The sequence below is a fragment of the Rhyacophila brunnea genome, unplaced genomic scaffold (assembly GCF_057557595.1).
Source record: "Rhyacophila brunnea isolate RB1 unplaced genomic scaffold, BYU_Rbru_1.0 scaffold_11, whole genome shotgun sequence".
In the NCBI taxonomy this organism is placed as follows: Eukaryota; Metazoa; Arthropoda; class Insecta; order Trichoptera; family Rhyacophilidae; genus Rhyacophila; species Rhyacophila brunnea.
The window spans coordinates 45102180-45126344 of NW_028232763.1; the positions used below are offsets into that span (position 1 = coordinate 45102180).

General features: G+C 34.8%; 1 protein-coding gene across 1 annotated transcript in view; it reads left to right on the forward strand.

Annotated features, from left to right (window-relative positions):
* The window catches only part of LOC147078752 (uncharacterized), a 53031-nt gene that overhangs the window by 20465 nt on the left and 8401 nt on the right, over positions 1-24165 (forward strand). The window contains exons 14-20 of the mRNA XM_085960428.1: positions 516-685; positions 818-982; positions 1959-2165; positions 8278-8864; positions 12001-12198; positions 19798-21210; positions 21806-22018. Of these exons, the coding sequence (XP_085816554.1) occupies positions 516-685; positions 818-982; positions 1959-2165; positions 8278-8864; positions 12001-12198; positions 19798-21210; positions 21806-22018 (2953 nt within the window). The remainder of the gene's footprint in view (positions 1-515; positions 686-817; positions 983-1958; positions 2166-8277; positions 8865-12000; positions 12199-19797; positions 21211-21805; positions 22019-24165) is intronic.

The following is a 24165-nucleotide window of genomic DNA, read 5'->3' on the forward strand; positions in this document are numbered from 1 at the left end:
ACGAATTCCATGGGACCAAAAATCGAAAAAAAATTCGAATTATGAAATGTATGGCGGAAAAATATTAAAATTTTGAAAAAAAAAATTTTGATTTTCATTAATTTCGTTTCCGATCATAGATGTGCCTACCGAATTGGGTCATAAAATGTCAGGATTATTTTTATTACCTTAAAATAAGTAATTTAAAGTTTTTTAAGAAAAATCTGTCCAATTTTCAATGACTGGCTCATGAAATAGTGTACTTTATTAAGATTTATTGAATATTCTTGTGTGCCAGGGATTCGAATTAAAGGTATGGTTTAATATTATGAAAATAATGTTAAAGGACTTATTTTTCGGGAAAATTTCGAATTACGGCGAATTTCGAATTATCAGTGTTCTTACTAATGAGGTTTTACTGTACATATTAAATGTTTTATATCTATCGGTCTGTATTAGATCGATGAGAATTGTACAATAAGAATAAGTACAATATAGGCTATATAATATTATAGCATTGCTTCTTTGCATTGCAGATTGGCACAGGCAATGAAATGAAATCAATTGCAACGGTCCTGGCACAGTCTGACCGGGAGCCCATCGATACGGTCTGGTCGGAAAAGGAGATCAAGCACCAGGTCATGATGCTGAAGCAGAATTTAATCAAGACGTGCGCTATCTTAGCGGAAGCCAGAATGCAACCAGAGTGAGTAAATTTCAGATGTGTTGTACATTTGGGAATGTATCGAATGGAAAATATCAATTTCCACGTATCTTATGATATTTTTATATGCAATTCTGTTAATTATTCTTACCTTTCTGATAATCTCCATTTTAGAGCACTGGAACTTGAGCAGTTGGCACAGTTGGATCCCGTGTCGGCCAATCGGATGATTTCGATCAAGCGGACTCTTTATTACATTGAAACGCAGCTAAAGCAAATTAACAATTCTCTCGACGAACAATGGGAAACATTTCAAGATGAGTGCAAGAAAAAAGTGAAGTTAGTGTGTTTTTAATTTTTCGACAATATAACACACGGTATTGTTTGTCATTCTGCGTTTCAGCTTGAATGTGACGGTTGGTTGTTGCTGACATTTTTTATTCTTATTGTTTACATATATTTTTACATTTTATTTATTGAATTTTTAATTTTATGTTAACGTAATAATGTGTCAGCAATGAACATGTTTGTTCAAGAATCAAGAGGAAAGTAACATTCTCGCAAAGCATGCCAAACATTCAAAAAATATGCATCAAATGTAAAATCGAGATTTCATTGCATGTATGTGCTCTGTTTTCAATAACTCAATTCTCATACAATAGCTACACACTGGCGAATAGTGGAGGAGGCTATGGAGATCTGACATCAATTATAGTGCACATTGAATTTTGTCAGTCATACTTATTTGTTTTCATTGAACTAAGAATACAAATAGCATTTGTTGTTGGTTAGTTGTTAAAATTTAATGCCATAATTTTAGATATTATATATTTATAGAAGAATATTTTTTATTTATTATGGTTTGGTTTCGGTAGGGCTTAATAAGTTAAAAAAAACTAACTAACACAATTTGTAATATGTATTCTTAATTCAACAAAAACAAATAAATGTGACTGAAAAGGTGTGCACTATTTTTGAGGGAATGCCCGGATTGTCAGATGTTGGCCATTTTCTCAACCTATTAGGTTCATACTCTCGACTCCAAACACACGATGAAAAGCAATAAGTGTATTTGCATGACATTATAAGCCGACGCGTTAGTTGCTCGGCTATCATAGGTTTGGTTTAGGCAGTCTTAGATTCAATTTTTATAACTAATCAACAAGATCTGAACTTTTGTATTCTTAGTTCAATGAAAACAAATAAGTTTGTCTGACAGTCTGAAGTGTAGTTTGCAGCCTACCTCCACCCTTCCTCACTGGCTACACACTAACTCATCGATTTTTTTTAACAGAATAAAATATTTATTCCCCAGTGCCCTCCGAGACATGGGTGACAAAGACGTGATGAAGATGCCCACGATGGACAAAGTGTACCAACCGCTGGTGAGGCAGCACGATATCCTCACTCGCCAGCAGTGCATGGTGAAAGCTCTCCAAAAGTCTATGGAATCCATCAAGCCGCAGATCTACAACAACAAAACCGGCCGACCACTCTTGTCTACAAAGGCTTTCAGTAACAGGTGCATATGGAACGTTTAATCCTCTAAAATAACATTTGGTAAAGGTTCTTTCATGCTGGAAAGTCCATGTCAATTTTCTATGTGACAGTTCGAGGTAAAGATAGTCAATAAATCGAATCATAACAAACCGAAGACATGTTCTATCTGTTTGGCATATTTGTGAAAATAGTTAAGAGCGTGAAACGGTAAATAATTTTCAACTCTATAGTTATATATCGCACCTATGTGCGACGAAATTTTGGACTCACTGGCAATCGGAGAGCGAAAGTCGAGCTGTGAACACGTCAATTTGTTTCGTGATGGCGACGGGGGTATTAATTCTTGAATCGTGTAAAGATGACTAAAAAACGTTACCCACTTGAAAAAGAAAACATGTCAATGAATATATTATTATTGTTACTAATAGAACAATAAACAGAACATTAAATGAACGCATGTTGAATTTTTCTGACAAATTATGTTTTATTCTGCAGGCATCGTTTGCACAATCTTCGCGTCGTGTAGTCACGATCGTTTTAGACCGTGCCCCAGCTAATGTATAGCCTGAATAATACTGAGAAATACTGTTACACGTGCATGGATTTACTTGCACTAATAGTCTGTATTTTAAACAATCGCGGTAATAACTGTTTACATGTAAAAGTGTTGACTGTCTCACCTTTCCCCGCCTCCTCGGCTTGTTGCTGAAAAAGTAACCTACCTCGTTGAAGTGGAGAATACGTCTTTTGACGCTGGATGCAGCATCGACCACCTGGCAGCGAAAGTGGAATGAATCTACCAAGGGCCGGGACACATATTTGTTCTTCCCGGATATTAAATGGCAATTGGAGATAACCAGGTTGACACACCAGTCAATTTTTGACAGGTCACGGTGGGTTTGCTGCCATGCTCTTTGAGCTTGGACTATAAAAACAGGATGCAAACCACATCCTCTGGGAATATCCGAGAATGTGCCCCGAGAGGGAAGAGTTATTCGAGTCGGTCCAACCAGCTGTTGGGCCCATCGGGCCGTCCGACCTGGTCGCCACAAAGGCCAATTATCTTGCATTTTAAAAATTTGCGGCGTCTTCACATAATTTTTGCTGTCCGTATGATTAGCTTCGTTTTTTTGTTATATTTATTAAATTCCTTTCTTTTTTGTTAATTTCCTTGTGCCTTTTCTCTCCCTGGCACTTTGCATTAGAGGAAAATCAGTGTATAAATGTAAAGCTTGCAATTTGAGACATTTCACATTTTAAAGTGTTTTAATTAATATATATCTGTACATTAGAGGATGAACCACGGAAGTCCAGTTTTTACCGTTTCTGAGTTAAATATGCAGAAAATTTTCTTTTATTTCATTACATAAATGAATGAAACACTGAAGTCCATAAGTAGTAAATTAACCGATATAGCTAATTAAAAAATCACTGAAGTCCAATTCACTTTAGTGCATAAACAACGGGTGTCCTTTTTACGATGTTTATGCTCTAAGAAAAATGTTAATAAACCATTATAATAATTCCATAAACACGGAAGTCCAACAAACGTTAGGTAGGTACGTATTATCTATACTATTATTTTCGTTTTTCTTTGTAAAAATCCACACGCGCAGTCGGATTTCGACAAAATTTGGACAGTAGTGCCGGAGTGCGTGGTCGGGGTCTCAAATTTCAGATTTAACCCGTTGCAACCCGGGGACAGTTTTACGGTTTTTGCAGAAAAAAAGTCGCCGCGTACAAGGTCTTGAAACGCGGAAATTAATGCTGCAACCCCCATTTTTTATTAAAAATGTCGCTAGAATGTGTACATTTAAAAAATATTGGCGTTTATTTCAGCTTGATCGGAGGTCAAATGGCAAAGTTAGATTAGAAAAACTAATAACCGCCAGGTTGGCGCGGGCGACGTGTTACGCGTAGATCGGAATGCTTCACTCACGGACAATAATTGTATGTAGTGGCATCAGAGCCGGAGTGCGTGGTCGGAGTCCCGAATTTCAGTTTTAACCCATTGCACCCCGGGGACAGTTTTATAATAATAAATAGAATTTGTACTACTTTTTTAGATATTTAAATGCAATAAATGTACAAAACAATAAAAATCTAAAATATTATATTTTTTAACTTTTTTAAATTCAATTCCTTGCACTCTACGTAACTCCCGGGCAGCGCCGGGATATGCAGCTAGTTATACATAAACAAGTATTACAAAAATGTTTAATTTATTCTCCAAAGAATATAACCACATGAATGAACCCAAAATTGTGGCTCTATCGCCATATACCTATTCAAAATGGATTTTCAATTAAATAAAATAAAAATTTAATTCGGGTTTGATTTGCCAAGCAATGATACCTGTGACGCTTGCGATAGCCCTAAGATGTCAATATTTCTTTTGAAGAAAAAGAAATTCAAAGACACCTTTTGGAAGACCACATACAGGAAGCATCTGCAATTAAATAAGATTGATAAAACTCTTGCAAGAGGAAAAATTACCAGTATGAAAGTAATAATGGTTGACTTTGAGAAGTTTTACCTACTCCGTATAGTTTCCATCTGAGAAAATTGTAGACTCTGAATTTTACAATTTACGATGATGCAAGTGGTGAGTGAGACACAATACTGATGTGGATGAAATAAAAAGTGGATGGGGTGGCAATAAGATCGGCTGCTGCTTGATGAAATGGGCATTTAGCAATGTTTTAGCAAATATTGAAGGGCTGACGATTTGGTATGATAATTAATTGCCCTGGCCGAAATAGGAATATCATGATTGTTTTTTCATATACATACCTGGTTTCTGAAAACCATTCCTACGCTGAAAGTCATAAATCACAAATTCCTATTACGAGGCCATACACACATGGAGATAGACACTGACCACTCTATAACAGAACGTCAAAAAAGATGCTGAACGGTATGCAGATTGTTACTCCATGGGATTTGGTTCAGTTTGTAGGGACATGTAAAAAAACAAGCCTTTTAAAGTTATTAACATGGAGTTAAATGATATAAACAATTATTGCTCTTTGTATGCATCATCTTCAGCTCCTTTTGTGGCTCGAAAAAAGAATATTGATGGCACACCTTTTTTTTTCTATTTTATTTATATCTTAAGATGGCGCTGGTTATCTACGTTATAAGGCGAAGTTCTCCGATGAAAATTTCCAAACTGTGGACCTCCGATCTTCTCGCTCGCCGTAAAACGCCGCAAACTTTTTAAAAGCTGACAAATTTTCCCCCGTAGATACCAAGTCGCAATGGCCGATCGGTCCAACTGAGGGTCAAACCGACTTGAGAAGCTCTTCCCTTTCAACCGACATAATATGGGGACACTCCCAGAGGATGTGATCGGCATCCTGCAATTCGGCACATAAGCAAGTCGGAGATTCTATTAGGCCAAGAGCTTCGAGGCAAAACCACCGTGTCCGGTTAAGATCTGCAAACTATGAAACAATGGATATCTCCAGATTTTCAAGAATTTTATGATAGAATTCCACATAATTCCTCATCAGCTGATGTCCCGGAGAATGACCAGGAATAATTGAAGAGTGACATTCCAAACCGGCCTTAGTCCAAAATTACAAATTTTCATGTTTTGATGGAATCCGATAGAGTGTGTTGAGATCTATATTCTCACTAAAACTTATATTTTACAAAAAATCCTAAGTCTCTTAAATTTGATGTCGAAATGTGCCTTTTTTCTCAAAACAGCACTAAGGTAACGGTTGATTCTTTCCAAACTGGCCTAAGGATATATGCGCATGCGCAGTTGAACTCTTTTTGCTACATTTACGCTTCAAGCGGCCATAATATAATATTGTAACACGTCAGATTAGAAATGTCAGACGAAATATTAGAGAATTTGTGTTTTATAAGTTCATGTGCACATTTTTATTGAAAATGATCCTACATTGTAGTATTATTTGCCTTTTTTTTCTCAAAACAGCACTAAGGTAACGGTTGATTCTTTCCAAACTGGCCTAAGGATATATGCGCATGCGCAGTTGAACTCTTTTTGCTACATTTACGCTTCAAGCGGCCATAATATAATATTGTAACACGTCAGATTAGAAATGTCAGACGAAATATTAGAGAATTTGTGTTTTATAAGTTCATGTGCACATCAGTAAACTATTTTTTTATTGAAAATGATCCTACATTGTAGTATTATTATATAATATATTATTATGCTGTAAAAGTTACAATGTTTACCTTTTTATCAAAAAATGCATCAAAGTGAAAGAAATTTTATATAATTTTTATTCATTAATCATCCCAACAGAACTGTCCATGACCACATTCTATTACACAATCATAATTGTATACACAAAAGACACTAAACTTTATTTTATTGTGTCCCAAACTGTACTTAGTACAGACTTAGGGCCATTTTGAAAAAAAAGTCAGTTTTTGAATGAATTTTTTTGGAGTTTTACTATACTTTTTAAAGTTATTTATATACTATGTTTTCGAGTCTTTGAATTTTCTATAAAATTGCCAAACATTATAGTACCGAAAAGTTAAGAGGTAAATTGCAAATCACAAAAATATGATTATCTCAAAATCAGATTTTTAGACTTAGGCCGGTTTGGAATGTCACTCTTCAATTATCATTGCGTTGATTTTTTTCTAGAGCAATAATAAATTTCAAATAATCTTGTACTTATGTAAATTAAAAAATATATAATTCCTTTTCATATTTAGACTTACTGAAATATTTTGTGTATTTATAATAAAATAATTATTAATAATATGATGCACAGTAAATAAAAATAATTTATTTCTACCTATATGGACTTCCGTGTATTATCTATAGGTGAAGTATTGCTTAGTGGTACTTCTACATTATCTGTTAGAACATAAAACACGGAAGTCCATTAATTTATTAATTCTAAATAATTTGGTATTTCTATCTATACTATGGTCAAAAATAAATTTAATTATGAATAATACCGTTTACAGGCCCTAATTACTATAGTTCTTTAAAAAGTTATAGAGTTTCAAACATTTAACCTACACTAAAATCACTCTCCTGAACAAAAGTCCAAACGTGACTTCCGTGGTTCATCCTCTAACGCATGGTTTCCCAAACTATGGCGAATATTGAGTGGGCCCTCGCCACTGTATACATGAATTCAAAAAAATAGGAAGTGATAAATTTGATATTTCATTCCGCTATTTATAATTCCTAAAAATTGAAATAAATTAAGTTACGAAATTCTGGCTCTCAGTTGCCCTTGCCTGTTCGATGAAGCTATGAAAGTCTTCCTCCTCTTTACTACCTCATATCTATGTGAGGTCGGATTTTCGCCTATGGTTAACATTAAAACTAAATACCGAAATAAATTGGATATATCAAACTCACTGCGATTAAAAGTAACTAAAGTTGAAGTTGATTCTAAAACTGTAATGAAGAAAAATAAGAAACAAATACATCCTTCCCATTGAAATAACTTTGTAAAAAAAACCTTGCAGGTGTAGGTATTTAAGTAATATATTTTTTTAAGTTGTGTTTCTTATTTCAACAGTCTTTCATTCATATTGGTAAAACTTATAAAAAATATTTTTTTTATTTCAATTAGAACAAATAAGACAGCATTAGGTAGTTCCACAACTCGCCACTAGGGAATCTGAGCGTTACCAATATTTATGCCCTCTTTTCTCTTAGACAGCTAAGAGGTGGGTCCCAAGATTGGAAATTTTTGTTAGATGGATCGGAGCCCAGTCAACTTTGGGAACCACTGCTCTAACGTATTGATATGTATCTAAAAACAATTAGGAGAAAAATATTTTTTTATTTAAAATCAAAGATAAACTTAGAATTACAAAAACGTTATAAAATGTTAATTTGTTAAAGAATCCCATCTTATTATTACATACATATTATGTGGTGATGTTTATTATTAAAATTTAGTTTATTAAGTTTTCTCTAACATACAGAAAAGATTTTTTGATATATTCATAGTTGGTTATATCGATTTTTATAAAAAATCAAAATGTGTATAGGATGACATCCTTTCTATTTGTATCAAATCAAGCTTCAACACTGTGATCACACTGAAATTATCTCCGTAATAAATTCTAATCGCAATTTTCCCATTTAATAATAATTATTGTCTTCCTTCTTCCAGTGAATCATTATCGACGCTCACAAAAAATTTACTGAACCTAAGCCTGCAGCCAGCCGATATACTCGACGCCAAGTACAAAGCCATCAGCGAAAGAAAGGCAAAGTTTACAGCGAAAAAGCAAAATGCCCTCAGAGAAGTCCTTCTCAATCACAAAACGGTGCGAATCAAACCGGTGACAGTAGAAACTCCTGCCAGGCATCCTTCTTACTATGACTGTGACCCTTCGAATTATCTGCCAGTGACTAAACCAGTGACACCTCAAGTCACTCCGACACCCGTGCCAGTATCTAATGTGACAGTCAAAGGAAATATTAGTATCCCCGCATCTAAACCTACTCAAATCTTCTCTGCACCGATCGCCAAGCCCAGTGTTACGATTACATCAAAACCTCCACCGGCCCAGTCCGTCAGTAATGTGCCGATGAACTCGGGAATGTTCGCCGTGGCCAATAACAAGCCTGCAGAGGTAATCAAGAAGCCTGAAGTGTCCACGACTTTCACTTTTGGGAAATCGACTGCAATTCTTGATGCACTTAAAGGGAAAAGTACGCTTTCCATCGTTCAAGCAAATCAAGCAAAGGCCGCCGGTAAGTTTACTGCATTGTTATAAATTTTTTTGAAGAATAATTGAGGGTCTGAGGACACACGGGATTCATGCTTATGGTTGACCAAATTATAAAAAATAAAGTTGATTGTAAAAAAATATATACAGTGGTGGAACACTAATCATCTATAACCAGATGGTACCAAATTACTGAAATTGCCATATTACTGAAGTGTATAAAAACTGAAAAAAGATGTCATATAGAAAAATTTATTGGTCAACCATATGTTGTACCCATGGCCCCCACAAGGGGGGTCTCTAGCCTGGGGGCCCAGACTCAGGAAGGGCCCGGCGTTGCGAGTCGACCAGATAAGTGAGATAAATACAGATCACGAATTTGCTCTAATAGTAAAAAAGTCGCCTGCGGAGTTATTTTACTTCAATAATAAATAATTAAAAATATTTGGTTGTACAATGCAATTTTTAACTGTGTTCCGATACTCAACAACTCCATAATTCAAATAGATGTACATAATAAGGGCGGACGTGCTCAGCGTTGGTCAAAATGGAGCTTTTATTGTATATTCAAAGCATGATCCTGGACATTTAGACAATCTTTTTATATATTTTTGAAGCCTTATTATCCTTTATATTTATTTTAAACATTTGATGACTGCATAAAGTATTTTTATTACATAAAATAGTATTATTTTAAACCTCTCGCTCTAATGTTTTAGAATATAGTCATATTTCAGTACATGCATGTGCAGTAGTGTTAAGATTTTTTACGTTTATTAATTTTTAAATGCATTTACAAAACCATTAGTATAATTTATGTCGACATTATTAAAGTGAAATATTTACAATAAAAAATTATATTGATAATCTCTGTGATCCCAAATTTGACAAGAATTAGGCATTTTATTATTCAAAAAATGGGCAAGATTAACACATTTGAAGATAATTCTAAAGATACTAATTATAAGCTGTCTTTGACCATTCAAGTGTGATAAATATCCTACGAATAATGATTGCTTTATAATAATTATTGACCTAAGAATAAGGTAGTGTTTTTTTGAAATACGCCATTTCTTTTGGCATTCCCCAGTGGTTAAGCTACAACATACGGCCGTAGCCATAAATTGACAAACTATAATTGAACATAGTTATTCAGAATGTAGCCAGTCCACAATAATGTCGAGCTGAGATAATGGCACTTTAGTAACAACATGATTGTTAAAAATGTATGTAAAAATGTAAAATGTCAAATTGTAAATAGTATTTTATTTCAAGAATAATGTTTTGCGGCTTGGCTATTTTCAGCAGAATGTAGAGAAAACCTTCTCGCATCTGATCTATATCAAATCTCATTTTTTTTATTTTTTGTGGACTGGCTACTTTCTGCATAACTATGTCCAAATGAAGTAGGGAGTAAAATGATGTTAACGCGCGTGTTTCAACCTATCCGAATTTTTTTTTTTTTTTTTAAACGGTACAATATTATATATACGGTAATAATCCACCCACGGTGGCCGCGCGGCATAAGCGTTGGACTACAAAGCCGTGGGTCCCAGGTTCGAATCCTGGGTCTGGCAAGTACACATATTGTTTTTCAATTTGTGTGTGTCAGGGTATGGACCTAATAGGTTGAGCAAGTGGCTGACATCCATTTCTCGTAAAAAACAAAATCTGTCAATACAAACCTCCACTCTGTGGAGGCCCATATGATCCTATCAGGATCGGACATGGTCGAAAAAAAAAAAAAAAATAATTATCTTCAAATGTGTTCATCTTGCCCATTTTTTGAATAATAAAATGGCTAATTCTTGTCAAATTTGGGATCACAGAGATTATCAATATAATTTTTTATTGTAAATATTTCACTATAATAATGTCGACATAAATTATACTAATGGTTTTATAAATGCGTTTAAAAATTAATAAATGTAAAAAATCTTAACACCACTGCACATGTATGTACTGAAATATGACTATATTCTAAAACATAAGAGCGAGAGGTTTAAAAGAATACTATTTTATGTAATAAAAATACTTTATGCAGTCATCAAATGTTTAAAATAAATAAACAAAATACATAATAATATAAAAAAAATACCAGTGCGGAAAACTGCTGATGCTTCACATCAAACGTAGGGCCTCGTAATATGCTCGATTGAGACCTAATGTAGTGCGAGGCGGGTTGGTGTAGAGGGGTCTGTGTTTGCCACACGTAATTATATACTGCGGGGCTCTAGGACAATTACACCCTAGAGCAGTGATCACCAAACGGTCGCTCACGAGCTACCGGTAGCTCACGGCTGCATTTTCGGTAGCTCACGTAGGATATTTTATCATGTATAAATTTGCATTCTCAAATTTTATTATTGGAATACGAAATGAAAACCTATCCATCTGTATCGTCAAAAATTTTCAAGAAGATGGCCCTTCATCAAAAATGGAATTGATAGAATTTCAAAGTGAGTTGTCGCTTAAGAGTAGAGATATAGAAATAGACTCACAGATGTACATTTTGATAATTGCATTTGGATGGGAGTGACAAGGTACTCACCGACAATTGAAAAAATTGTGGAGGAAAGTGAATGCCATTCTTTTCACTAATAAATTATTTTTACTTTTACTCACACTTATTTCAATATATTTTTCATTTATTATTTAGTTTATATATAAATAATTAAAGTATGCATATTATGTATGGTACGATAAAGGACGATGATAAAAAGATATAAAGGAGGAATATGTATAAGTAGAGCTCGCCAGACAATTTCAATTTCTGAGAGTAGCTCACATCCTTGTTGAGTTTGGAGACCACTGTCCTAGAGCTAGACCAAACCCCCCCCCACTAATAAACCTCCTGAACAAACACCTCCCGTATATAAATATATTTTTGTATCAATTGTTGCGTCAAGGAAAATTTTATTTAAAAGTTTCTATTTTATACGGATAGATTAATGTCTGTGGATTTTTTTTTACATGGGTGTTAATGTCCTGGTGGTATTAATTGTTCTGTTACAATACTACAGGTTTATTATGTTGTCTAAATGTGTATTTGTTATTCTTTTAGTTTGTTGTATTATGTAATCGTTTACCTCAACCAAACAGGCAGTGTTCGCCACTGCTCTTTAATATAGTAGTTCAATTTCTGTGATTATCATTCCCAGGTCTTCAAGAACCTCCTAAACCTGAAATGAAATCGACAGCTCCGCCGGCAGTATTTTCCTTCACCACCATTGTTCCACAAAATCCATCGTCTACTGCGGCAGTATCGTCAACCGTGGCTCCCACTAATGTTGCCAGGCAAAACGACAGTAATACATTTATGCTTCAGACTATATGCTCTCCGATCGCAAAACCATCAGGTAAACAATGTGCAGTAAATATATTTTATGTCATCTTGATAATATGATTAAAACCATAATGATTTACATTAGTGACAAAGGGTGGAAGTAGACTGTGGGGATGCTATATAAATAGTGCACATTAAACTATGTCAGCGGTTTGGGTAGGCAGGGCTTAATTTGTAGATTGTTAAATTTGTATTCTTGGAGCGCAATGCAGAACCATCCATCTTGACTATAACGATCTTTGCGATAGACACCATCGAGAGTCGCTAATGTTCGCTAGCATATTTCTTATGGTTGACTGTATCTTAACCAGCTGTGTTCGCTTTTTCTATTAAAAATAATATGTACCATATTTAAAATTTCGCTTTTCCCTAGTTTAGGTATTTTTTTTTAATTGTCAAACTATGTCAAAAATATAACAACGGTGCAATATAAATGCATTAACTATAAATGCACAATTAATATTTAATTATAATACTTTTTCCGTTATCAGTGGTTATTAGAGGTTTCGCAGGCTGCGTATTTTTTTTTTTTTGACACGGAAACACTACCCTACTCAGGAGAGCCATTTCAGCCAGTTTTTCACTAAATGTTAGATTGGTCAGAATGTTTACAATCTGTAGGTCATATTGTCATAATGAAACGATTATTCGACATCTCTGTATAATTTAAAAGATGCGTTCGAAATAATATATTATATATAAATAAATATATAGAATGATTAAAATGAATATTACCGTTATAGCTTATTTCAAATATCAATTGGAATATTGTTACCTATTTAGATAATAAGAGTCATTGCATAATTCTGTGTGCGAAAGGAAGAGGGCGATGAGTCTGAAATTTGGTAAAATGAGTTGAGTATGCAAAACTAACCTTAATGCATATATGCGTAAAGCAGAAAAGGGACCAGTCGAATTAACGCCGCTATGTAAGTAAATTTTGTATATTAACAATATGCGATGATTTATTTTTCGTAATATTTCGAAAGCATAAATGCGTTGAATGTAATCATCTCGCAGGGAAACTTTAGTTTTTGTCACACGCCGAAAGGAAGACAGCGTTGAGTCGCGACAACGCCGTATTGCTTTCGACCATTGGCTCTGTTCACACCAGTTCGAGTTAAACGTCATCGAGTCATCTCTATTTGCTGTTCCCGCTTTTAGGCTGTCAAACGTTAAAGTTGGTTATTGTTCTATCTACAGTTCATTTTTGATAGTAATAATATACTTATTACTATGTCTCGTGAAAGAATCGAATTAATCATGAGGCTCGCGAAGGAAATGTCTCAAAATAATACAGGTAAGTAAACGTCATAACATAACCTCGATATTATTGCAATCATTAAAGTGATGATAATTCTTTAAACCAACAATTTCAACGAATATTTCAATTTACTCAACAGTGCTGCACATATTATCATTAGCATTATTTTATAGTTTCAAATTACATTATCATCTTCCATTAGTACAGTCATAATGAATTGATTTTTGAAGTGATAGTATTACAAGGAAGGTTATTTTAGGTACCTATATTTATCTTTGTTTACTATTGATTATGTTTGTGTTATTGCAGTTACTAAATTGACTACTAATTATGATATACTGAATGCTTCTCGGACCAGTAGTCTTACTGAAGAACAGTTGAAAGTAGCCCAAGAAATAGAAGCTACGATGCCATTTTCTGATTCAGGAGATAATAATTTAGCATTATTATATTGTTTTAAATTACAATATTATATTCCATTAGTAGTAAATGACATGCAATGGGTGAAAGGAATTGATTTTTTAAGTACCTGTGTAATAGTATTTCGAGGAAGAATGCCTTATATATCTTTATTTACATTGATTGTAAATTGCAGGTACAGAATTGGGTACTAATTGTGATATTATAATGAATGCTTCTCGGAGAGAAGAACAGTGGAAAATAGCCCAAGAAATAGAAGCCATGATGCCATTTTCTGATTCAAAAGATAATAATGAAGATAAATTTAATGGTATTAAACAACTATGCTATTTTAGAGGAATATCAAGACTACTCGAGGATTATTCAATTGTTTAAGTTGCGGAGATTTGTATTCACTATCAATAGATAAATGATTTCTTAGTACATCGACCAAAACACAAGCACTTCTACTTAATGAAAGTTCGAGAGACCGAGAGACTAGTACAATCTACTTAAAAATTGTACGAAAAAAGATAATAATTTTGTAGTTAAAGTAATGTACAACGACATGTTTTTAGATTTTGCCTGTCTCTTGAAGGGTCCATCCAGCAGATGAAGTGGTTTCAATTTAAAAAAAAAAGTGCCGAGGCTAATAACATCCTCTTTAAAAATAGCCTGGATGATTTGCAACAATTCCAGTCAATATCTTTTAGTCGCCGAGGAAGGCATGTTATCCTTGAACCTCCTAAATGTTACAGTGGTCCAGTGCAAATTAATAAGGAGAAGAAAAAAGATCTCAGTATTCTACATATTTAATCGATAAAAACTCATGAGTTTTGCTTGTCAATCCCAGATAAATGTACCATGTATAAATCCGGATAATTTTCATGAAAGACTTGACAAGTAGTAGGTATTATGTCTAACTGTGTCAAATACGTAACTATAATTTACAATATAAAGTAAAAAATAATATAAAATCATATGTCCTAGTTATTATTTCTAACTGCTGTCAAATATGTAATGCCGCAAAAGAGTGCGACACTTTGTACCCTTGTGGCACAGCCTCAAGAGTTCCGTCGTCGTGACCGGTCCTCCCTCACTCTGCAGCGGTGCTAGAAAAGCGATCTACGCGCTGCAGGTCTGGAATGGCGGGAGGCGCAAGAGTTGGCGATGGATCGAGGGAAGTGGCGCGATCTTGTGCTTGCCTTATTCCCCAACGCTGGGTCGTGACAGGTTGAAAGAAGAAGAAGAAGATTTACTATGTAAATGTATTAAAATAAAATGATATGTCCTTTGGTTTTATTTTTAACTATCTATCAAATTTATACATATTGTTTCAAATATAAATCTATTAAAATAAAACTATTTTTTTATTAAATAATAACTTTAATCCAGCTACGTATATTCTATGAAAGTAATAAACTATTACATCTTACACCTGCAATAATAAATGCCAGATTACATTATTGACATTATAATAATCCATATGCTCCGTCTGGAGGGGAAAAATAATTTAAATTGTCACTAAATGATAAAAAAATAATAAAATCACACCTTTTGTACCTACATGTCAAAAGAGATAAGTTGTCAATTTATATTCTTTGTTAAAAAATACGAAAGGAAGAAAGGGATATGTCAAAAAAATATAGTAAAATCCATAACTATTGAAAATCTGATAAATTTATGCCATAGTATATCAATTTTAATAGACAAGTGCAAAAAAAAATTTCCAAAAAAATTTATATTTTCGGTTTAATTACAATTTTAAGAATATTCTCAAAGACGCAAATTTTGTTTTGCCTCTCCTGAAAAGTACCGATTTTCGACTCATCGCCCTCTTCCTTTCGCACACAGAATTATTTACACCAACATGTATCATTTCCCACATTCAGTTTTACGAAATAATATACCTACGTGTACCAGCGGCGAGGGGAGGGGAGGGCTGTTAAGATTCAACATAAATAGTGTACACTAAACTTTGCCAGTCATACTTATTTGTTTTCATTGAACTAAGAATACAATTTGCAGATTGTGCTGGTTAGTCTTTAAAATTCAATTAAACCCTGCCTAAGCCAATCCATAATAGTTTAGGTGTCCTATGGGCGATCCGACAAAATAGTGCACACTTATTTGTTTTCGTTGAATTAAGAATACATAACATTAGAGATGGTGTTGGTTAGTTTTGTTAAATTCAGTAATCCCTGCCTAAGCCAAACCATAATCGATAAAAAATATTCTTCTATCTACAAAATCTCTGAAATGATTTATGGTTTAATGGCATAATTTTAGATATTTTATAGATAAACTAATGTTTTTTTTTTACTATTATCTACTATGGCTTGGATTAGGCAGGGTTTAATTTCATTTTAAAAACTAATAAACACTGTCTACACATTGTAGTTTCTAGTATTTGTTTTCAATGAAAACAAATACTTTTGACTGACAAAAGTTTAGTTTGCACTATTTATGTCAGATGTCAACAGCCTTCGCCACTGACATGTACAGAATCAACGAAGGAAAGTATTGAATTTCACAAACATTGGATAGTTATTCAAGTTTTATTTTGCAATGGTTAAAAACATCGCATACCTACGTACTCATGTTCAGTGACTTTCTTATTGACACGATGTTTTTCTCGTATAATCATAATATGTACCTAATGACTGTTGACAATTATTGACATCCTATTGTCGTATTGTGTGTTTCAATCAAAAACAAAAGGTCTATGTGTTAGATTATCCGACGTATGTATACACTATCTATTGCTATTACATCTAACTTATCACATAAAATATAAATACTATAATAGGTGTATAAATCAGTGGCGAATGGTGGAGGTAGGCTGTTAAGATCCGACATGAATAGTGCACACTAAACTTTCTCAGTCATGCGTGTTTTTGATTTCATTGACCTAAGACTACAATAATTTACAGGTGTTGTTGGCTAGTTATTGAAAATCAATTAAACCCTGCCAAAACCAAACCATAATAGTTTTGGTATATTTTGCGCGATACGACAAAAATGTGCACACTTTTTCATTTGTACTTAGATCGTTAGATTAAGAATACATATTACAAATATTGTTGGTTCATTTTTTTAATTCAGTAAGCCCTGTCTAAACTAGAATAGATAAAAAATACTATTCTCTCTATAAATATCCAAAGTTATGTAATATGATTTAATTGCATGATTTTAGTTATTTTATAGATAAACGACTATTTTTTGACTATTATCTATTGTATCTTGGTGTTCGCAGGGTTTCATTGAATTTTAAAAACTAACCAACACCATCTGTAAATTATAGTTATATTCCAATGCAAACAGAAACAAGAATGTATGACTGACAAAATTTAATGTGCACTATTTATTGCGGATCTTAATAGCCTACCTCATTTTTAATAGTTGACCTAAAATAGAAGATCAATCATCAATTGTGTGAAATGAAGAGTAAAAGTTTGCTTATATCAATATCGATATTTATGTGTCAGTGCTTAGTTGGCCCCAAAGTGCTTTATTTATTTATTTAAAAAAAAAAAAAACTGCTTGTATTTATGTACGTGCGTTAGAAGTTATACTTCTTTGGCGTAACAAAACTTGTGACAGCCTAGATTCTTCAACTAGCTCTTAATTATCTTGTTATTTCTCGTTGTTTTTATTTTTAAAGTAACAACTGTCACTCTGACGTATAATCGTTTGTTTACATAAGGAATTGCAAATGGCCGACAATAATAAATTCGGAAACGGAACAATTCTACTATCAAACTTGCGTTTGTATACAACTGACTGATTCACAGCTATTTTCATACTGTCGTAACGGTGTGCGCGCGCAGCTCTCAATTTCACTCTCGCCCTAAAAGAAGTATAACTTGAAAAAGACACGTTGAGCACATAACAAATTATTAATTCAGGACATTCACAACATGACATTTAGAATAAAAAGTACAAGTAAATCAATTAGAGAAAAAACGAGGTAAAAAATAATTTTATAAAAAAGAAATAAAATTAAAAAAACAACAGTAATTCAAAAAAAATACAAATTAAACAATAAAATAAAATTTTAAATACAGAATAAATAACTGAAAGTGATAATATTGTCTATTGTGTTATTATTATCTGTTGTAAAATATATCTTATTTGCATTTGCCATTTCTTCTCTCACAATTTTAATTGAATACAAAAATGGAATTGGTTCAATTGCTCGGATTATTAAAGTCAGCTGTTGACCGAGTGGAAGCACTCCAGAATGTAATCGCTACTGGATTCTGTGACAAATGCTGCTGTCCTGTCTGGTCCTTGACTGTCTCGGACCTGGAGTCCATTTCCTTGAAGCAGCCATCGATTATTATCACTGCTGTGCAGCCAATCTCTTCGGTCAGTCCAGTCCCTGCTGTCCGTTCTAGGCCAACAGTCACTATGGTCACAAACAAAAAATTTAACCATGAGTAAGCCACCTCTCGCTTCTTGCGGTGCGTTAAAAGTTCCAAGAAAATTTCTGGCAGTCAGCTGGCACTGATGATAAAATATGGTCCACGGTAGAACGCAGCAAACGTCAAAACAGCAAGTTTACTGTTCAGTTGTTAACATTAGAGGTACCAAATCAGGTACTGCCTCCTGTTCTGGTATCGAAAAGACTAATTTCTCTAATGTCTCTTCATCCTGATAGTACAGTGGAAGCATTGACCAGCTTTTTAAGTGAAAGTGTAGCTGGTTTTAATATATCAGTACATAAACTTCTAACAAAGAAGAATTATGTTTCGTTTAAAGTTGTCGTTCTGCAGTCGGATGTATCCAAATTTATGATGCTATTATGGCCTGTTTAATCGGTCGTAAACGTGTGGCAGTGAAAACAGCCTGCTCATAGTCCGAAACTGTGACGTCCAAACAATATTAATTCATTTCAGAAGCTAGATGTCTATTATCAAAACATTCGGGGTCTTCGATCTTGCTCTAAACATGGACGGAATCCTGAGCTCAAACTGGTCTTAGATTTTTGAACCTGAATGTTTTTCTTCATGGTAATGTGTCAGCTTATAATTTCATGTGACCCAGGTTCCAATCCCGGGTCTGACAATTTCAAATGTTATTTTTCAATGTATGTTTAGACTCAATATAGACCTAGAAATTGGAACAAGTTTTATCCATTTCTCATAAAAACAAAAAACTGTTGATGCAACCTCTTTGCTGTGGTGGTTGACATATCCTCAGGGTCTTTCGGGGCTTAGCTCAGTCGGCGACCCGAGGTGTCAAAGATTTTATTATATCTATTAAACTTTATTTCGGTAGACTCGGGACTGTAGTGTTATAAAGGGACACGGGTGAAATAATAAGTAATTCACGGGCAACACAAATTTTTGGCAGCTTCACTTTTATTATATTTTCTTTTTACGAGCACATTAATAAACTCCCCGACAGTCAGTGTTTAGCGGTTGAACCTTAGACGCTAACTGACTTCGACAGGGTTCACAATACCCAGTCAAGAAAAAATATATACCGGAAACGCGATGGGGTTCTCTTTATTTAGTAACGCGACAAAACAATAATTTTACAATGGTGTTGCCATTTTAATATTATTGCGTATTTATTATTTAGAATTATGATTTTACTATTGTAAACGATTCTGCTGAATTTAAATTACATTCAACCATCACGTTGTACAATTTACGTTTCCTTAACTAAACATTCATTTAATACTTAACTAGAATATATTGACGGGTTATCAAGGAGCTTGGTTGCATGTTTTGTTAAGCCGACGATTTTTGAGATTAGGTAACATGTTTCAGCCTTTTCTGAAGTTACAGTGTACGTCTACCTAGGCACTAGCAATAGGCTAATGTGAGAGTGTATCATGCTCCATTTGATCTTCCTGTCATCGAACATGGTGATCTAATGTAAAAGTGTAATTTTATTGATGTTAAAACTTCTTATATTCTATTTTTTTCCATGTTGCAGGATCAATCTTTGCCCCCGGCAATCTTCCCAACCCGTTCACCACACCTCCAATGTCGTCCAGCATTTTCGGTGGAAATAAAGGCACTTCTATCTTTGCCGTACCGAAAAGTACCGCATCTGATCTTCCTATCAGCAAAATAGTCGCACCTAATGAGGCTAAGGAGACCGGGATCACTTCGACGGCACCGCAAATATTGAAAATTCCCTCGGGACAACTGTTCTCTGGGTCGACATTCACAACTGTACCGGCCCTTGCCCCTATCAAGCGAGAACAGCCCTCAATTATATCGAAAACCGACGAAGCTGCCCCCAAATCGATTGTCGAAGTCAAACCGGAAAATAGCTTTAACTTTGGATCCCTGTCAGTAACGATACCTGAAAAACCTTCGTCCACCCCAGTGACAGTCACCCCACATTCAAAATCAATTTTCGGCACTCCACAAACGGTCCCACCTGTAACAAATGATAAGCCGGCTGCTGTGCCTGTTGATTTGACAGCGAACGTCCCCGAGACCACGGAAAAGTCTGCTGTTGATTCGGTTGCTTCTATTCCTCTGCCAGAAGAGCCAGGGAAAGTGGAATCGCCTTCGAATGGGACGCCTCCCATGTCTTCGGCACCTCCACCATATGTTGCCGAAACTAAGCCGGCTCCCACTTCGACATTCGGTGGAACCCCCACGTCAACTGATCCCGCCTCCATCTTTGCTAAAGCAGCGTCGACTTTCTCCTTCGCCGCAGTCACAACGAGTGCATCAGTCTTCACTGTTCCCGCTTCGACCGTGGCATTCGGCAGTCCGACATCTCCCACCGCTGCTCCGGTGCCAACTACAGCAGTCTTCAGCAGTCCAGCTTCTCCCGCTTCCGTTTTCAGCTCACCCATCGCCGCCACCTCTATCTTTGGAACCCCACCGCCGGCCACAACAGCAGCTTTCGGCAGTCCTCTAGCCAACTCTTCCATATTCAGCGGAAACAATTCCACCACGCCTACTACTTCATCGGTGTTTTCTGGGGTACTTCAGGCTTCTCCAGCGGCCAGTTCAATCTTCGCGACCGCCAATGCCAACTTGCCTTTCTCCCCTCCCTCGTCTTCCCCCGGCACTGGTCAAGCTAACGTGTTCGGCTTTGCAACGGCGACCACCTGCGCCCCTTCCCTGTTCGGCGCGGCCAACGCTGCTATCCCCTCCACTGTCACATCTCCATTCGGCTCACCCGGCATCTCTACAACCAGTGCTCCAGCGTTCGGTAACGCCAACAACTCGGGAGGATCCATCTTCGGAAACAGATCAGCTTTTGGAGGTCAACCGGCCTTCGGGCAGTCAGGAGCGTCAGTTTTTGGGGGAACAACTGCTTCCGCATTTGGTCAACCGCAAACTAATTCTGTGTTCGGAGGTACTCCCAATTTTGGTGGCTTTGGTAAGTGTAAAATTCATTATCTTTGTGGAAAAATCATTCGAAGACAAAGTGTTTATTTTGAAAGTCTGTTGACTCCGATTAAATCAATTATTATCGTTGTCTTATAATTTATTTGCATGATAAATCCTGAATTGATCATTGTCATCCTCTCTTGTAAACCTCATAACCCAAAACACCTTTTTGTAGACAATAAAAACTACCAATTTTACTTCATTTTCATTTAATAGCGCAGAAATGTTGTATCCCTAGTTTTGTATGTTTTGAGAAAATTTAATTTTAAAGTAATTTGAAAAAGAAGATACCAAATACGCTATGGTCTATATGAACATTCAACATTTTTAGTCATGGTGCGTTTTGTGTATAGTCACCCAATTTTCTGTAGAAATCGGACATGCAAATTTGTGCACTGATTCATCGACTTAATCTCATTCTCCGACGGACAGTGTTGCCATTATCATTTTTGAACATGACGTGGAAAATCTTTTTTCATTTACGCAACACACATTAATGCAAAAAATGTTAGATTAAACTCATATCTATTTATGCGTCTTCATATTGGCGACAATATATGTGGTAAACTTTTGTATCCATATAGGTGGCACCCAGGCGCCGGCCGCAAATGTATTCGGCCAAGCGCCAGCTCAGTCCGCCAACCCTTTCGGTGCTGCGCCTACATCTCCCGGCCATACCTCCATATTCGGTGGCAGCAACAACCCCGTAAAAGGCTCAATCTTTGGATCACCTGCCGCATCCTCTCCTGCCAGTCACCAACCCGCTTCATCAATATTTGGATCGCCAGCCTCGCCAGGTAAACAATCTGCCACTACTATAACAATGTCATCAGTCTATCTTGTAAACCTATTAAATCCCGGGATTAACTTTCATTTTAAATGGAATTCAGAAATTTTAAAAATCCATTTAGTTCAAAGATATTGAAAAAAATCTTCTGTAGAGATGTAGCTTAAATGTATGAAGTTGAAGCAAAAAATGGACCACTGGTCTACTGATTAAGTTGGCTACATATCACTTCACATTACAGGTTCATTCGTAGAGAACTTCACACTTCTACTATGACATTCCACTATAATTTCAGATTATACTACAGTAAAACCTCGTTAGAACACTGATAATTCGAAATTCGCCGTAATTCGAAATTTTCCCGAAAAAAAAGTCCCTTGAACATTATTTTCATATAAAACCATACCTTTAATTCGAATTTCGTAATTCAAAATGATTTCAGAGTCCCTGGCATATAAAAATATTCAATAAATCGTAATAAAGTACACTATTTCATTAGCCAGTCATTGAAAATTGTGACAGACTTTCCTTAAGACATCAAAAATTACTTATTTTATGATGGTAATAAAAATAATCCTGACATTTTATGACCCAATTCGGTAGGCACATCTGTGATCAGAAATGAAATTAATGAAAATCAAAAAAAAAAAAAAAATTCAAAATTTTTATGTTTTTCCCCATACATTTCGTAATTCGAATTTTTTTTCGATTTTCGGTCCCATGGAATTCGTATTAATGAGGTTTTACTCTAATCAGTTATATGACATATATGATTATAATATATTACAGATAGTGTGTAATTAAATTTGACTTGATATTTCATGCATCTCACATATTGCCATACCAAAGCAGACATGTGAACATAAAATTTAGTTATAAATGCATGTGGAAAGATACTTCCTCGTTAATTTTATGTAGGCAGCCAAAAGCAGTACATTGACCATTATTTTTAAGATGAATACCTGCAATGCTGAGAAACGCATACGTAGGTTATGTAAACAAACCTCAAACCAGAACGCAAACTGCCATTTTGTTTTTGGGGCTGCCAATAGAAGAAAATAATGAAAATGTTTCCAATACAACCACCCATATGATTGTTTGATTCGATAGTCGAATTGCTTTCAATAGACTCCTTCTATCTAGAGTGCAATTTCTTTGATTTGATTACTTTTTAACTGAAGGCTTGACCATAAAATATTTTAGTTATGGCTTTCGTGTTTTTTCTTCGAGGCAATAAAGTCCAAGGGTCTGTGAATCTTATTTTGTATTTTCTAATACAATAATGTCTTTGACATCACCGATTCGTATAGCGAAAGTTGTTGGGTCAATTCAAATTTTGTTAAATAATATGCATTTTAAATAAGAAGTAGGTGGGCAATACTTAACTATTATTTGTTTTTCAAACAATTGAATGTTATTAAAATTTCTTGTCATAAATTCTAACCTATAAATTATATTTCCCAATATAAGTATATTATATTAAGTATAAAACATTGCATAAGATGTAAATCAAAATTTTAATTTCGTATTTATTCCATGGTTATTATTTCTTCAATATGATTGCTAATAACATGCCTGAAGTCAAGCCTATTGTCTGTGACACCTTTCTATGCAATATATCATGTATGGTATTCGGGAACATAGAAAATTTTTATTTTCAATTGATAACAATTTCAATTATTTGTGGTTTGATATTTGCTTCAATTAGATATATTTTGATTGTGAAAATCTTACAAAGAGGTAAATATTCAATACTTGTTTTCCTATCAATTTTTTATGTATAAGTTCCATGCAGCCTATTGGAATATTGTGACATTAAAAGTGTGAAGTTATCCGTAAATCAAATAGAAATATATATTAATTTTTGTGTTAATTTAGATGTTTCTTGACCTGAATGACATGAATTAAATTGTTTTTGCATATGAAAGTGGTCACAGAGTTTTTTCAATTGGATAACTGTAATATTTTAAACTCAACATTATATGTCCAATTAAACTTGATAAAAGTGTAGGAATATAACGCAGTCATAATTTGAAGAATACCTGCGCATCTATTCTATACACAAGACTGCTATCAAGAGTTGTTTATCGTATTTATGTATTGAGGTATTATAATTGTTACAATAAGTGCTATGTTTTAACAGCACCTCTCTTGGCT